At 42.2% G+C, this 15,462-nt stretch overlaps 1 protein-coding gene across 27 annotated transcripts in view; it reads right to left on the reverse strand.

The window, feature by feature from the left end:
* Nucleotides 1-15,462, reverse strand: part of CACNA1C (calcium voltage-gated channel subunit alpha1 C) — a 434,777-nt gene that overhangs the window by 93,759 nt on the left and 325,556 nt on the right. For all 27 annotated transcript variants that reach the window (XM_075427817.1, XM_075427815.1, XM_075427811.1 and 24 more), the window contains 7 exons: nt 14,475-14,635; nt 13,448-13,673; nt 7,382-7,589; nt 6,439-6,559; nt 4,418-4,532; nt 3,204-3,324; nt 3,007-3,076 (listed from right to left, as the gene is read on the reverse strand). In XM_075427817.1, the coding sequence (XP_075283932.1) occupies nt 3,007-3,076; nt 3,204-3,324; nt 4,418-4,532; nt 6,439-6,559; nt 7,382-7,589; nt 13,448-13,673; nt 14,475-14,635 (1,022 nt within the window). The remainder of the gene's footprint in view (nt 1-3,006; nt 3,077-3,203; nt 3,325-4,417; nt 4,533-6,438; nt 6,560-7,381; nt 7,590-13,447; nt 13,674-14,474; nt 14,636-15,462) is intronic.

The raw sequence follows: 15,462 nt of genomic DNA on the forward strand, positions 1-15,462 counted from the left end.
AAGTCACTACCTAAGCTATCTACCTGCATACCAAAACAGTATGTTGCACAGTTGCCAGCATTCACAGAAGCAAAGGTCGACATGGTATTCACAGATGGACTGGGCAGCACATCGGCTGCAATTCAACACTTGTTCTTCAACTGTTTTCTATACCTAAGGAACATTTGTGTTTAAAAAGTGACACTTCTAGTCAATCTTGCCACGAAATCGTAAAGAAACATGACTCAGAGCTGCCAAGTTCAGATCTAGGTTTGAACTTGCCTAAAGTTCAAGTATATTCAAATCTAGGACTGTTGCCTTGAATTATGTTTTATTAGAATAGTGATGTCCTTTGGTTGTGAAGCCATAAGCACACACAGGCTACAGTGCAGCATCACTAAGAAATTCAATTATGAGGATCTTTTTTTTTTTTTACTGTACAAAAACCAGAACTCCTGCGTAAGGACACTGCTTTGCTCCAAGCTCCCATGAATCATCCCAAGCTTCTACCTTCATCTGACATTCTGAATTCTTTGTCTGTTTCTGTACTAGACTGCAAGACTAGCTCCCTGTATTCCTATGATAAACATATTATCATAATAATCCTCCTAGTGTACACAGATCTCTGGAAGAACTAGTCTCTCCCTCCAACACAGAGGATAGATGATCTAATGAGCTGCAAGTAGACAGAGTATTCTGGGGGCTAAGAGCAACACTCTGTAGCAAGTGGAGTCGGAAGAGGTTATCAAGAAAACTGGTTGAGGCCACGTAAACAAATAGGGGACTGAACGAGGCAGGGTGAAAGAATAAAGGGAATGCAAATAAAGTGACCATTTCAACTTGTTTCTGAACACTGGGTTAGGGTGAAGGATATTTTCACAGGAAGGAATAGTACACAGCCAATGGAAAGGTCACAGGTATTAACAGCTTAAATCATAAACAGAAAATAGGTAGAACCAGCTGACTGTATCTAAGCAGCAATAGGATGCTTCACTCAAAGCACAGCTGAAATGGATCCACGTGCAAGTGGGCAAGAAAAGGTGCATTTCCAGGTGGGCCACATCTGGCTGCACAGCACCTCCTGTACCACAGCTGGACCAATCAGCAAGCAGCAGAAGGATTCAGGACTGGTCAGATGGCCACAAGGGAACCGGACATGGGTACATGTAGGGATTGGGAAACTCTTGCTTGCTAGTGCTGGGGAAAGCCTTGGAGCCTTGTTCTCCAAAACTGACTACACAAGGCAGATGTGACGTGCCACATCAGCTGTGAGAGGGCCTTGGTGTTTCTAAGCTTTGCACTGCAGAACAGAATAGGTGACTAAGGTAAACCTGATCTAATAAGGGATTTGCAAAATTTTACTGCATCTGAGCCTTATGGTTGACTTCCATGAACCCTGAAAGAAGTTGTCAGGTAGTTGTGTGAGCTGTTAAAGATCATTTTCAGCAAAAAGATAAGATTTTCAGAGGGTTACAAAAGAGAAGAAGTAACGTCACTCTTTACAAAGAAATGATAAGCAATTTAGGGAATTCTTTAGAAATGGTGTCATACAACGATGATCATACAATGATCTATAAAACGAGATACAATACCCCAGCTGAGATCTTATCAATGGTGAACAGAATAAAACAATTTCTTTGCTCTGGTTAGCTTTTCTATTTTCTGGTTACCTATTAGAAGAAACCCATACCTGGACTAAAGTGTCATGGTTTCATTGTTTATAAATCTCACTACTTTTGAAAGACATCACTACCTTTTGAAAGACAACAGAATGTTGTTGGCACCTGCTGGCCTTGTGATCACAAGATTCAGATTCTTTCCTCAAGGAACTGTTACCCAAATAGCTGTCACCTAAGAGCCTTTATTTGCGAGTTGTTTATTCCTGCCTACGTGTAGAGCCTGGCACTTTCAATTTTATTTAGACCATTTATCCAGTTCCTCAAGAGCTCTTTGAACTCTAATGCTGCCCTCCAGCATGCTCCCTTGTCCTTCCTAACTTCATGCAATCTGCAAATGTAATAAGCATATTTCCTCTTCCACCATTCAGGTCACTAACAATGAACTGAACTCGGGACAGGCCCTTGGGTTGCAGAATCTCACTTGGGTGATCACTACTCTCCACATAAAAGGTCTGACCAACTTCTCTACCAATCATCTAGATCATGCTTTCCTAGCCAGCTTATGAGAATGTTATAAGAGATAGTCAGAAGCCTTAGCAAAGCTAAAGAATATGACATCTACTTCTTTTCTCCTGTCTACAAGTCGTCTTCACCCCTTTCAGAAGAAAATCAGGGTGGTTTGACGTGATTTGTTCTTGGCAAATCTATGTTGGCTGCTAGTCACCTCCTTATCTTGCAGTCATATAGTTTGTTTAATCACTCGTTCCAGCACTTTTCCAAGAATGGAAGTTGAACTGACTATCTTATAATTCTGCTCCAACTCCACCCCGCATTCAGGAGCTCTTGAAGAAAAACAGCTCAAAGCTCTGAGATTTCTTCAACCAATCTTTTAAGTATCTGAGGATTAAGTTAATTAGGTCCAACTGACTTGAAAACTAGCCTAACTAATGCTCTAGCTTGATTTTACCAATCCGAGGCTGAGATCTTATGCCTTTAAAATTATTTTAATAAGTCACACTGTCTTTTTTTATTAGAAAAAAGTGCAAAAAGGCATTCAGCACTTTGCCTTTCACGAGTATCTGTTGTGAGTCTCCCCTGACCACTGAATAAAGAAAAAATAGACTGAAAACAAAGTCATATTTTTCGTATGGAGATTTTTATATTATTTGATTTGGTTCTCTGTTTCCAAATACAGGCTTTACAGACAACCAACTAAAACATGACTAATCACTATAAGGACTGCAAAGCACAAGTCCACACCCATGCCAGCACACGCAAGCACATCATCCTGTCCCGTCATGAAAGCATTACATGTTCAGCATACCTGCTACCACAATTTGGCTGTATGTGCATTAGCAACTGGAACTTCTCTTTGTTGAATCAGGGGTAAGAGGAAGAAGATATATACCTGGTGCTTCTGTTGTGGGATATGGGCTCTTTTCTTCATTTTCATTGGGCTGATAATCATCCACGTTGATCTGACAGAAGTGGAAGGAGAAGCAGCAAAGCCTTTATCAGACAAGGCAGAGGGTTTTCATTCCCTCAGAAACACAAGCTGTTCATGCCATCACTGCATAGAGTGTGCTGGCTGGCAGCAGACCTTACCTTGGTAGCAGGTGGAGATTCTCCATCAGCAGTGATTGATTTCAGCTCAATTTTCTCCTCCTTTGTCTCCTCCTCCACAGCTGTTTTTTCTATCTCCTGTTTCTTTTCGGGACTAGCAGTTCTAACAATTTTACAATACAAAAAGCAAAGAGTTACAAAGCTGAAAAACTGTTTCCCTGTCAGCAACTTTGTGTACTACAGCACACACCATGAGAACCATCAGCTGGCTAGCACCTCCATTCTTAGTTCAGCTTACATACCAGCGGCTCCACCTTGTCCTCATCTGCAGGCAAAGGCAGACACTCTGCTCTAATTCTACACAGCATCATTTTATTTTACGGTTTTCTCAATGACACGTGTTTGTGTGTGTGTGTGGGTGGGTGTGCATGCGCATGGAGAGGAAATACATGCCTGTGTGTTTGCACACACACGTATTCACTAGACATCTCTTTGTGCACCCAATGACAAAGGCATGAACCATTTTCAACCCATATCTTGTGGACTTCCACTAGGTTGCCTACAACGTTTTGCCCCTGACTGGACTCCCAGAGCCAGGGTAACCTGCTGACTAGCATGCAGGACAAAGTGGAAAGATCTGCACAAGAGAGTCCTTCCAAGTAGCCTGGAAGATAGTGATTAGAAATAAACAGTAAGGAGAGGCTTCCCCATTGTTGGCAGCTGGGACAGAGAAGCTCTACTTAAGCTCTTGCCTTCTCAGAGTCTGCAGAAACACTAAAAGAACCGGCAAGAGAAGAACAGCATGTGGCATCAAAAGAGAAGGAAGCTGTTGAATCTTGTCCTGTGAATGACAGTCTGAAAATATGCCTTGCGGTCCAAAGCAATCAGGAGGTAACAGGGAGTTTCAAATGGGATTGTGACACTACACCATTTCATACTCCTTCTCTGCTGATGCCCTGAAAGCTCATTAGTCACACAGACTTCCTTTCCTCTGCTCACATCATCGCAACTGTGGGGACCCCCCAGCTCGTGACACCCTCTTGTTCTTTAGTTTGAATTATTTTACATAAAAATTTATATATATTTCCACATATAATTAAATCAATAATATATATATACACCCACAAAGAAGTTACCCATATGCACTGCATATACACACCTACTTATCTGCACACATATATGTGCATAATGTGTGTGTAATTGCACACAGGAACACATGCATATGAGTGTAGATAGGAGTATGCAAATGGATTTACCTAGCTAGCTTCTTCCTTTCCTTTTCCTCTTCTTCCTCTTTCTGTGCAGATGTCAAACTCTCAGCATCAGCAAGGTTGTCCACAGCAATGGCCAAAAACACATTCAGCAGGATATCTGTGTGCTACTTAAAGAAAACAGGCTTTGGAAACTGCAGAACAGAATTATACCAAAGGTTTCTTAATAGAAAATTTTTAGCAACCTCTCATCAGATCTCTTGGATTTTCCAAACTTCTATTTCACACAAATGTTCAGTATGTGAATATCCAGCATGCACAAACCTACACCTTTGATTCAAACTGCTAACACACTGTGTGGGGTTTCCAAAGCTTCACAACAGAATGACTAATACAAAACATCTAAGTCTGGTCCTTACATTTTAGTTTCCAATTTCCCAAAAGAGTCTTACTCTTGTGCAACAAATTCCACTGAAGATAAGGGCAGTGCTGAATGCTTTGCATCTTTGACAGCTTAGGTCGCTTTTAATAAAGCACTGTTGTATTCAAGAGCCTCATACCAGAAGGCACCTGGGCTTTCCAGTTTTTGTGGCCTATGTACTTGACTTGAACAACCTCATAACAGGTATTCCCACAGACAAGAGTGGATTTTATGGACAGCAAACACAGCATGCTCATTAGTGTTTCTGAGGCAACCAGAAAGAAATTCATTTAGTCTGGGCATTAAAGGGTTGAGCTGACAACTCTGCCATCTCCTAGCAGAGAGTCCTTGCATGGCCAGTCATCCCCGTGTAGCTGAAGGGCAAGGAATCACCACTGTTTTCTTGTCTTGCCAATCAGTGCTCAGGTCTCACGTTACAAATATGAACGTCAGAGTCTTTTATAAATTTCTTGAGAAATCTTATTATGCCATGATAACTTTTAAGTAAACCCCAGTTCAAGGCTCAGTCTGAAAATACAGCCACCCTCCTCCCTAGGCTCCAAGGTCAGCCAGCATGTAGCGCTGGCTCACATTGTCCTCTGCAGGTCACAAGGCAATCCAAATTGTAGCTTTTTTAAGCTGTCAGGCAGATTGCCTACCTCGACCTTCAGATAAGTGGAATTGCATCATCTTACTTTGAAGAGAGGGCATTTGGGTCAACTGAAATGTCAAATAACAGGGTTTGAGAGATCTGAATTATGAGGAAAGGCCAGAAGAGTTGGGCTGAGACTACCAGGTAGCTTTATAGAAGAATCAGTATAAAAAGAAATGTCACCTTTAACACAGGAAGGCCATTTAGTAGGGAAGCAGAAACGAAACACGAACAAATTTGGAACAGAACCATAGCTCTATGTTATATGCAAATTCCTGTGAAAAGACACTCACAGACTAATCATGCAATGTGCTTTGTACCTCTTGGGATGGGTACAGTGCCCTCACTTCACCCTGAAGCCAGAGAGAACCGAAATTACTTAACACCAACAGAGTCTGGAAGATAACAGAGCACACAATTTTCTGTTTGAAGAACAGACATACTGCAGTAACTGAAATGGAACAAGGTTCCTGTCAGTTTATACATGAATTAATACATGTTCTTACATAAATCAATTATGTCAAACATATGTTACTCCTATTACAGAATTTATATATAGCATATTGTAGATTATACATATTTTCATTCCACATAAGGCTCGGATGAATGCACATGTAATATACTACCAAAAAGGCAATTAAAGCAAAAATATGCAGTAAGTCCAGTAAGTACACACAGAGATTAGTTTCTGGAGAAGGCAGGAAAGAGCAACCTGTGAGAGAATTAAGGGGAATGAAAAATAAAAACACTAAACATGTAAAGATACTAAATAAAAGCTAGCATGTAGAACTGGCATGTAGCTGGCTCTTACAACTTTTTATATGCCTTAACATTACCTAAAATTAACTTTTTGTAGTGCAAAGCCAAAATTCAGACCTAGGGAAAAGGTAAAAAAGTAAGGTATGAAAATAATTGTTTTCTGACATAACAAAGTAGTAAAGGGTGGCTTCAAATTCAGCACCGCTTGGAGAAAAGAGTAGCATCAAAGGATACAGTTTCCACAGATGAAGAGGATGATGAAGTAAATACAGACCAACATTCCTGGAAAAGAGGGGCCGCCATAAGCCATGATCCCATCATACATCACCGAATTCCAGTCCTCCCCAGTCAGGATCTAAATGACACATTCCCACCAATAAGGGATACAGTGTTAGACCACAGAGAGAATTTGAAAACCCCATTAACACAAAAATATCTACTATCTTAGAGAACACCCCCTCTTCCAGGATGGTTGGAGACTCTGTCTGTGTTCATCTAGAAAATTAAAAAAATACAGAACAAGGAGAATGTAAAGAGGGCCTGTGCTCAAAGTATAAAAAATCCCCAGATGTCCCCTTGAAGATGATAGCTGAAGCCAAACGATTCTCCCAGAAAACTCTGTTCAAGTCTCCCCACCTCTCCCAGTCATTTCTTTCCCATGCATCTGCTGTTTCAGACCGGCTGCACAACCTACAGCACTGAAGGCACCCCTCAGCATAGCCCTCCCTGCCACTTCCCTTCACCTTGCGTGTGAAATCATGAGCCTGGTGCTCTCGGTTGATCAGCCCCAAAACTGCAGTGAGCTTAAAGGCCATCTGATTACTTCTCTGGTGCAGATATGTGTTCCCCAGTAATGTGGGAGGGGGGACAACAGCTGTAGGGTTGGACTTTGGCATGCAGGTGCTGTCCCGGGACATGGCAACGGCCATTCTCTTGTCTTACCCTGCTAAGACCTGGCGGCCTTGCTACACACAAAGCCTTTAGCTTTGGTAACCAACTTTGGGAGGGAATACCCCTGTGCTGGCAGCACAGCGAGGCACCTTGCTCCTGGAGCTGTTAGCCTGATGTCCAGTCTCAGGGACTGCCAGGCTGCAGGCGAAGGCTGCAGGACCCGCTCTCTGTCTCGTCCCATGTAAACCCAGTATGTTGGCCCCACTGGGACCACGTTTGCCCTTACCTGGAACACAGTGAGGAGGGACTGGGGGAAGTTGTCAAATGTACTTCTCCTGGTCTGCATCTCATCAAAGTTAAACTTGCCCCCAAAGAGCTGCATCCCCAAGAGTGAGAAGATGATAATGAAGAGGAAGAGAAGCAGCAACAGTGAGGCAATGGAACGGACTGAATTCAGGAGTGAAGCCACAAGGTTACTCAGGGAGTTCCAGTATCTGGGAGAGAAAATAGAGGCAATTAAAATTCCTTCAACCCGAGACAGGTGCTCATGGACTGCACAGGATATTGGTTCAGGCTGCCTTCTGCATATAAGCAGACATTTCCTAAACACCCTGTTAAGCAGGAATCATTGATGTGTTTCCCTAAGATAATGAGACCTACTGCAGCTAACGAGTAATTTTACTACCACACGTGTAAAGACTACACACAATTCCATCCACCCCCCGCCCCATGCGCATACTCAGAAGATTATTGCAGCACTCTCCATCTAAGGCTCTGTAAATCTTACATCTATGTGGTGATTAGTTCTTGCTGCTTCAGTGAGTTACGTTTTAACCAACCTCATTACAACAGTCACAGATGTTATGGCAGCCAGAAAACCTCACTCCAGAGAATGGCCTGTAATAACTAGCAAGAGTAGATGAGGAAACAGTTTGGATGCAAACACAAACTTGTCCAAAATCTGGTGTGTGTGAGTATGTGCTTGGGCTCTCTCACAGATAGAGGTTGTTAAGCTTTCTGGGATTGAGAGGAATGAGAAAGATATTAAAGGTCCTTTTACATGGACCCTAAAAGAGACTCCAGATCTACATCCATAAAGTCCAGAGTTTCTTTTGCTCTTGGAAGAGCACGCTGTCGCTGCTTTTTTGGGTATCAAACTCACTATACTTCCTCAAACAGGCTGCAGAACATTTTGGAAAGGCTTCACTCGAGAGAGAGAATGGCTAAGACCTGCTCTCCCAGTGAGTCCAGGCTTGTGCCCAGATCAGACATATGATACAGAGAAAGGATCTTCCTGCCCTTGTGATCCCACTTTGGGGTTCAAAGTGATGCCAGCAGCATGCTCTGCTGCAGTATGTCAGTTTGCTTGCATTCTTTGACAGTCTGCAGAGTCACCATGTGTTGGAAAACAGCTTTAGAAAAAATTGCTAAAGAATGCCATTGCATCACCCATGAAGCAACTTCCACTTCAGTCTTGCATGTACTCAATCAGTCCTAGTCTACTGCTTAGCTGGTCATCACCACTTCTCTTTTACGCAGCTTTGAGTCTGACAGAGCTTTCAGACTGGGCTGAAGATTAGCTGCCGTCTTCCAATCTCCTCATTTTGAATGCACATTATTAGCAAGCTTCAACATCTTTCACAGGTCAGCAAGCCAGTAGTATTTGCCTGTGATCTCTAAGTCTTCCTTCTAGAACCATCTCTTGTGGCCTACCACCATGCTTTGAGATTCCACCATGGCCAATGTCCTCCACTCCCTTCTCCCATAGCCCATAATGTTGAATCTTTCTTTCCTGCGAGTACTCTTAATTTCTAGCCACACTTTCCTCAGAGACAAATGTTCTGCTTGAGAAAGACGGCAGGCAAGTCTAGTGCTCTCGGTCCTTTGAGGAAGCCTGATTCTTCAACATACAAACCTGTTCTGAAGGAAGTGTAGTCATTAGGGACAAAAGTTCTTAAAATCTCAGTTAAATCAATGTTTTTAAAATGTCAGTGTAAAAAGAAGACTTTCCTTGTCCCATAGAAGACAGGAATGTTTGAGCAGTCCAATCACTTTATGAACGTTGGCAATCGGATCTGCAGAGGGACACTGCCATGTCCTCTGAAGTTCAGCAACCGGTTCATCTCCAAGGGCTGAGGTTCAAAGAGCACTGTGATGTTTTCCCTCCAGCCCAGCTTCAGCACTTCAGAGAAAACTAGAATGCTTTAAAGTTTAACTGCAATTAAAGAGATGAGCAATGAAAAACTACAGAGCAAAGGTAAGGGCATGGAAGCCATGGGCTCAGTGCCACCAAATGTCTGCACTGAATGTGCAAGCTAACAGCTTGCTGTACTTGCGCTTGTGGTTACAGCTCCCATACTTTCACACATTGGGAGGAAGGGAACGTGACACAGGAAAAGGCAGAAATTCATTTCTGATGAAACTTGACTAACTTCAGCATCCTTAAACCAGAAATTAATGGGGTCCGGAATATCTCTCCAAGCCCTCCAATGTCAGCCAGGACACACATTTTCTAGGTCTTTCTAGCAGTGCCCTTAGGAGGCACACAGTGGAACTGTTACCTATCTGAATAGTCTCAGGGACTGGCTTTAAGCTTAATGCCTTGCTATCTCAGAGCACAACCATGCAGACTTTTTTTATCAGCTCTTCATTTCTTACAAATAGCTCAATACCTGAGATTCAGTTTCTTTTTTAACTATCACACTTACAGCAATCAACTGAGATGACCCGGTGATAAGATTAGTGCTGTTTTATCTGTGTACTGAGTGCTACCTAGAAATACAGCACCATTAGAAAAGTAAACAAAGCAGTGGGGGGAGGGAGGGAAGAGAAAAAGGAAAAAGGAGAGGATAAGGAAGGCTTGACTTGATTAGGCTGTGAAAATAACAATTGTCTTATCTTAGTGTCCTGGAAGCCTGACCTGAGGTTACCATCTGTCACATTAGGCGGTTGCAGAACTAACATGAACACCCTCTCAAAATGAGATCTGGGCTTACTCAATGAAATACAAGGCTTTTAAGTCAGGAATGGTTGAAGCCCAGACAACGAAAAAGTCTCTCACTACTTGGTCCTCTTTGGTTAATATACCACAAAGAAAAATCAGTTAGAATAAATCTCATGGCACTGCTGGATGGAATCAGAGGTTTTGGACTAGGCAGCATATAATGGGAGGTATGAGAGAAAGCACTACTACTGCCTCAGACTTATAGGGAAATGAATGTGCTTCTTAACATCTCCCACTTGCAGATCTCAGACCCCTGAGGATGTCAGTGAATGAGGCACTGCAAAATCCCCGTGAGCAGAACGTGATTATCATCCCTGTTTCAAAATGGAGGAATAATGCAGAGAAGTTAAATGGTTTGTTGGACATCTCACACAAAAATCAGTTGCAGAAATGGATTAGGACTTGATGTGTTCTTTGGTTCTCTTCCCTCTCCTCTCTATTGCCTTCCACTACGTCTTTATGATACTGGCAACCACAGCTGCAGAACTTGAAACAGTAGCAACAGCTGGCAGTCTCATTGTAGGAAAGCTTCCCACACTGTTCTACCAATATAAAAACACTTTGAAAGTAGGTGCAAAAAAAAAAGGTGCCCTGTCTCTCCTCTCTACAGTTAACAGTGACATATCTCGTGGCAGGATTGGGTATAAGACATCAAATTTCAGTATGCTGTTGCAAATAAATTTATTTTTTAAGCATAAAGGACTAAATATAGGGATTTATATAGCAGTAAAGGGCTACTTTTAAAGAGAAAATAATTTGTCTTCTCACAGCAAAGGGAGACTTTCTGCACAGCCCTGTAAAAATTAGGGAGAATAAAACATTATGTTGTCTGCTTGTCTAATGTACAAGACTACATCGTTCTGAAAAGGGTTTATAATTTTGGAAGAAATGTTTGGTCTTAAAATTCTAAATGTGGTTTCTAAAATGACAGATTGTTCATCTGATGGTGTCTTCATTTGTGTCTATTATATTAGGGAGCTGTATTTGTGTTTCTCCTAGAAGTGTATCATCTTGATGCACCCAGAAAATTCTTGTTTGTGCTTGGTGTTTACCATGGAAAATCCATACAAATATAAAAGGATTAGGCTACCTACCGCTATACTCTCACCAGAATAATTTTCCTGCTTTGTGCCTTTTTAATGCCCTTGATTATCTCTATTTCCATCTCCACCGTAGGTCCCCGCTCACGAATATATATTTGACACAAAATATTACACTCTCATCCCTCCTACCCTTCCCAGCTTTCTAGGATTGTATCTTCGCGTATTATCATCGCACTCAGGTGGCGTATTCCACCAGTATTGAAAATGTCGCCAACAAATCATAAATGTATTTAGAGCTGAGTGAATAATGAAAAAATTTGTATCTTACTGGAGAACATTACAGGTAAAAGTTTTGCTTTAGTGCCAGAATATTCTTTCCTGCAGCAAGACATCAGTGGGCCTAAAATACTGCTTTGGAGGCCTGTGCTAGGGCCTTGCACACGAGGGTGAATTTCACCTTCAGAGAGGAAAAATCATGAAGAAAATTATGAATAATTGAAAAACACAGATAAATCTGAGACTACTGCAACCTACTTACCAATATTTTAGCAACAGGAAAAAAGGTAAAATCTGATTAATACATTATTCATTACGAATTATTCCTCAGGTCTGTGCTTTACACAGAGATCTCCTGTACAAATTTCAGCAGACGTATTCCAGGTAACATTTCCTTCCATGCAAAACTGTATTTTAGTTCTGCTGCAGAATGAAGGTAAATATAACTAGTCCTACTGCTGGTTGGTTCCAGCATTACATGTCTGCCAGGAGCTTTAGGAATATTTGAGTACTCCAGTAGCTCATGCTTCCTAAAGTATTAATGATATTCTCTCAGCATTTGCCTTTCTATGAGAATATTCTCTTAGCTAGATTACATATTTTATGTAAGAGTGGAGAAATGTCTTGAAAAAGCAATGACCTCTCCAGGATGCTATGTTGAAGCTTATGATTTTCTAGGTATTGGTATGTTGCCCTGGGTGTATCTCATTACCCAGTGCCTGAAACAGCTACTGGTTTCCTAAGAAATCAGGCCTGGGAGTCAGTGATGATAGCTTTCAGACCCAAAGATCCAGGAAAAACAGTCACCAGACCAGAGACCCCCACCATTTCTGAAAGTGCAAAGATGCCTTTCTGGTTGCAAACTCTTGTTACCTTAAACATTTTTCCCTCTTTTATTACCACACATCTAAACAGACCACCTTTTTTTCTTTTTTAGAAGTTGTAGGTTTGCTTTGGCCTCTTTCTCTGAGACTGTAAACTGATTTTCTGTCTCTGCCATCTGATCTTGAAAACCACCCACCCCACCAGAGAGCTGAGGCTCAGAAGCTTTAAGGGTAAATCTCATATGATGCACAAGTCTAAGTCTGTTGTTTTTGCTGCCTCACAGCTCTGCCATCTTGACTGTCTTCCAGTTTTGGTCTTGTTTTTCTCATGTGCTGTGTTTTTTATCTCATATTTGACATAAATTTCCTTTGGCGGAGTTTATAGCAACTCTAGGGACTTTCATTGCTGAACTTGCAGAAAACACACTCTTTCATCACCTTAGTCAAGCTTCTTATAAGGTGCTGACCGGCACCCACATGGGAAAAGTCAGGCCCTGTGCTGCTTTGGGTGAGCACTTGGACAGGTTTGTTCCAAGAGCTCCCATCTGGGTAAGCTGGGAGCTGATCTCTCCTACAACCTCCCCTCAAGCTGAAAAACTCCTGACAAACCAAGCTGGTGTTTTGGAGGTACCTGACCGCAGGAAGCAGCAACTGTTTACCAGACACCACTGTGCCTTTATGCAGAAGGAGAGGAGAAAGAAGGAAAAGGAAAAAGAGAGGAGACTGGAGTCTGGAAAAGTCTGATTTCTTCATAAAGCTGCTGCTTCATGCTGGACTCCTGTGCAGGAGAAGGGGTGGCAACATCCTTTGCCTATAGTTATTGGTGTTGACACTATCTCCCACTCAGGCCACCGTTGAGTCTACTGGACCTGGCATGGGCTCCTCCATCAAATGTTTTGGCTGAAAGCAGTCTGTCAGGCTCCTCTCTGTCACCATAAAGGAACAGAAAAGGTCACAAGGCTATCTGCTGTTTTGTTTACACTGCTCAACAATCCTTACCACTCACATCAGGGACACCCTGTCTGTACAGCCCTCCCCATGCTGTCAAAGACTTCAGAAGCTGAGGATTTAAATGAGGACTAGCACTCTTACTACCCAACTAGTGGTAGAAAAAGTGAAAACACAGGAATGTGAGTGACTTGTACCCATACACATTGTGCATTGAGCAGTAGCCCTCCTTCATGCCCAAAGAAGCACAGAAGTACCTTGTGATTTTAAATATTCTTAGGAGTCGAACACATCTCAACACCGAAATGCCCAGTGGTGACATGATCTTTGTCTCAACCAGAATCGTTTCCAGGATTCCTCCACACACAATGAAACAGTCAAAGCGGTTGAAGAGGGACACAAAATAGGCCTGGAGACCAAGGCTGTACATCTTCAGCAGCATCTCTGCCGTGAAAAGAGCTAGCAGCACCTTATTGGCAGTGTCTCATGAAAAACAAACAGAAACAGATTAATGAAACTTAGTCAAAAGATCGTCACAGCTAACCATCAGCCCTTGCCTTTAAGAAACCCCTTCTCGGATCAGTCTGAAAGGTTAACTTCATATAAGCCTGGGTCAAAGAATGGACTTCAAAAGCGTGGGCATCTCATTTGCAGAAATGTTTTACGAAGATGCTTACAGCAGCTCCTCTGTATTGTACAAACAGCTGCAATGTATTACACAACCTCCAGCACAGGGACTTGCCTTCCTGTGCACAACCTCCCATCACACTTGTCATCTGCAGATAAGAGTGGGAACAGAAGAGCTGCTGTGCTACCTACTGTTGCTTAATTAAGCCTTTCAGCTGCTCTCACCTCCAGTTAGGATTCAACTGTTCTGTGGACAGAACTTTACAAATCACTCTTCCTTCCTCACCTCCCTGGTAACTAGAATTTGTCATAAATGCCATTTCAGGGAAAACCTTGGAGAACCTGTGGCTCACAGCAGCTATCCATAAATTGGAAATCCAGTTGCTGCAAATATATATTTAGCATAAGCTCCCAATTTCACCCCCACCTTTCACAGTGAAACACTGCTTTGGCTGGAAATGAGGAACTTGCATCTTCCCTGAAACCTCTCCCACTGTAGGGAGATATTTTGTAGGATTATTAAAGATCCTCCACAGAGAGGACTATGTGGACCTGTGTATGCTCCTTTAACATTGTGTGGTCTAATGCATCAGCTCTTCCCACAGCTCCCTTTTTTGACACTGACCACAATAAACAGAGTCACCAGCCTCTCCTCACCTTGGACCTCTGTGAGCCAGTCTGGCTGGTTGTAGTGTTCAGAAGCAATGGTAAGGGTGTTGAGAAACACAAGGAAGATCACCAACCAGTAGAAAACATTGGACTTGACAGCGGCGCGGCACTTTCTTCTGCAGAATCGATTCCATCGGCGCCAGTAGCGACTTGAAAAATTGGTAAAGGAAAAGTTCTTTTCAGACAGAGATCCTTAGGCTATTGCAAATCTCTGTCAAGAGAGGCTCTACTCTTGATTTATTGTTCAAGAGTGGTAGAGAATAATTTTAAAGTTCACCCTGAGAAATATTCTCTCATTCTCATGAGCTGACATTTGCAATCATCCTTCCTTTAGCTGTAGGAATAAAGTTAGTCCTAAGCCAATTTGCAACATTTAGGGGTCAATAAACCTCTTCGAGCTATGTCTTAATCTGATTAAGACATTCATCACAGCTATCCTGAGAGGTTTTTTAGCCCTATTCCTACAAAATAATTATTATTCTTGTATTTAATGCTTGTGGCCTGCAGTGGGACCTTGTCCAGCCTCAGGATAGTCAATGAAAAGATACCCACTATATACCATGGACCTTTGGATTAAGTCCTTGGAGACATGAGGTCAAATAAAATCCATGGAACGTTTCCAACACTGCTCCCGATATAAGGGCTAACTCTGAACAGAAAAACAAAACTTAAGGAACCTCAGCATCTCACCTTCATGCCTGGAACTAAGGATACCATTTGCTAATCAACAGACCTTTTAAAGTTTGCCTTCCATGAACACATCCCCTTGTGTCACTGATTTCTGAGGGTAATTACTAACCATGGAAGATATTTAAAGCTAATTACACACCTCCTACTCTTCAGAATTTAACTTGCACAGCAACCAGTTTCCAGGCAACACTTGCCACTGTATAATAAATCTAATAGTTTTATATAGATATCATACACATGTATGTGTGTGTATGCAACATTACAGGAAGAGAAAACTTCTACTGGC

This window comes from Opisthocomus hoazin, chromosome 8 (genome assembly GCF_030867145.1).
Source record: "Opisthocomus hoazin isolate bOpiHoa1 chromosome 8, bOpiHoa1.hap1, whole genome shotgun sequence".
Lineage (NCBI taxonomy): Eukaryota > Metazoa > Chordata > Aves > Opisthocomiformes > Opisthocomidae > Opisthocomus > Opisthocomus hoazin.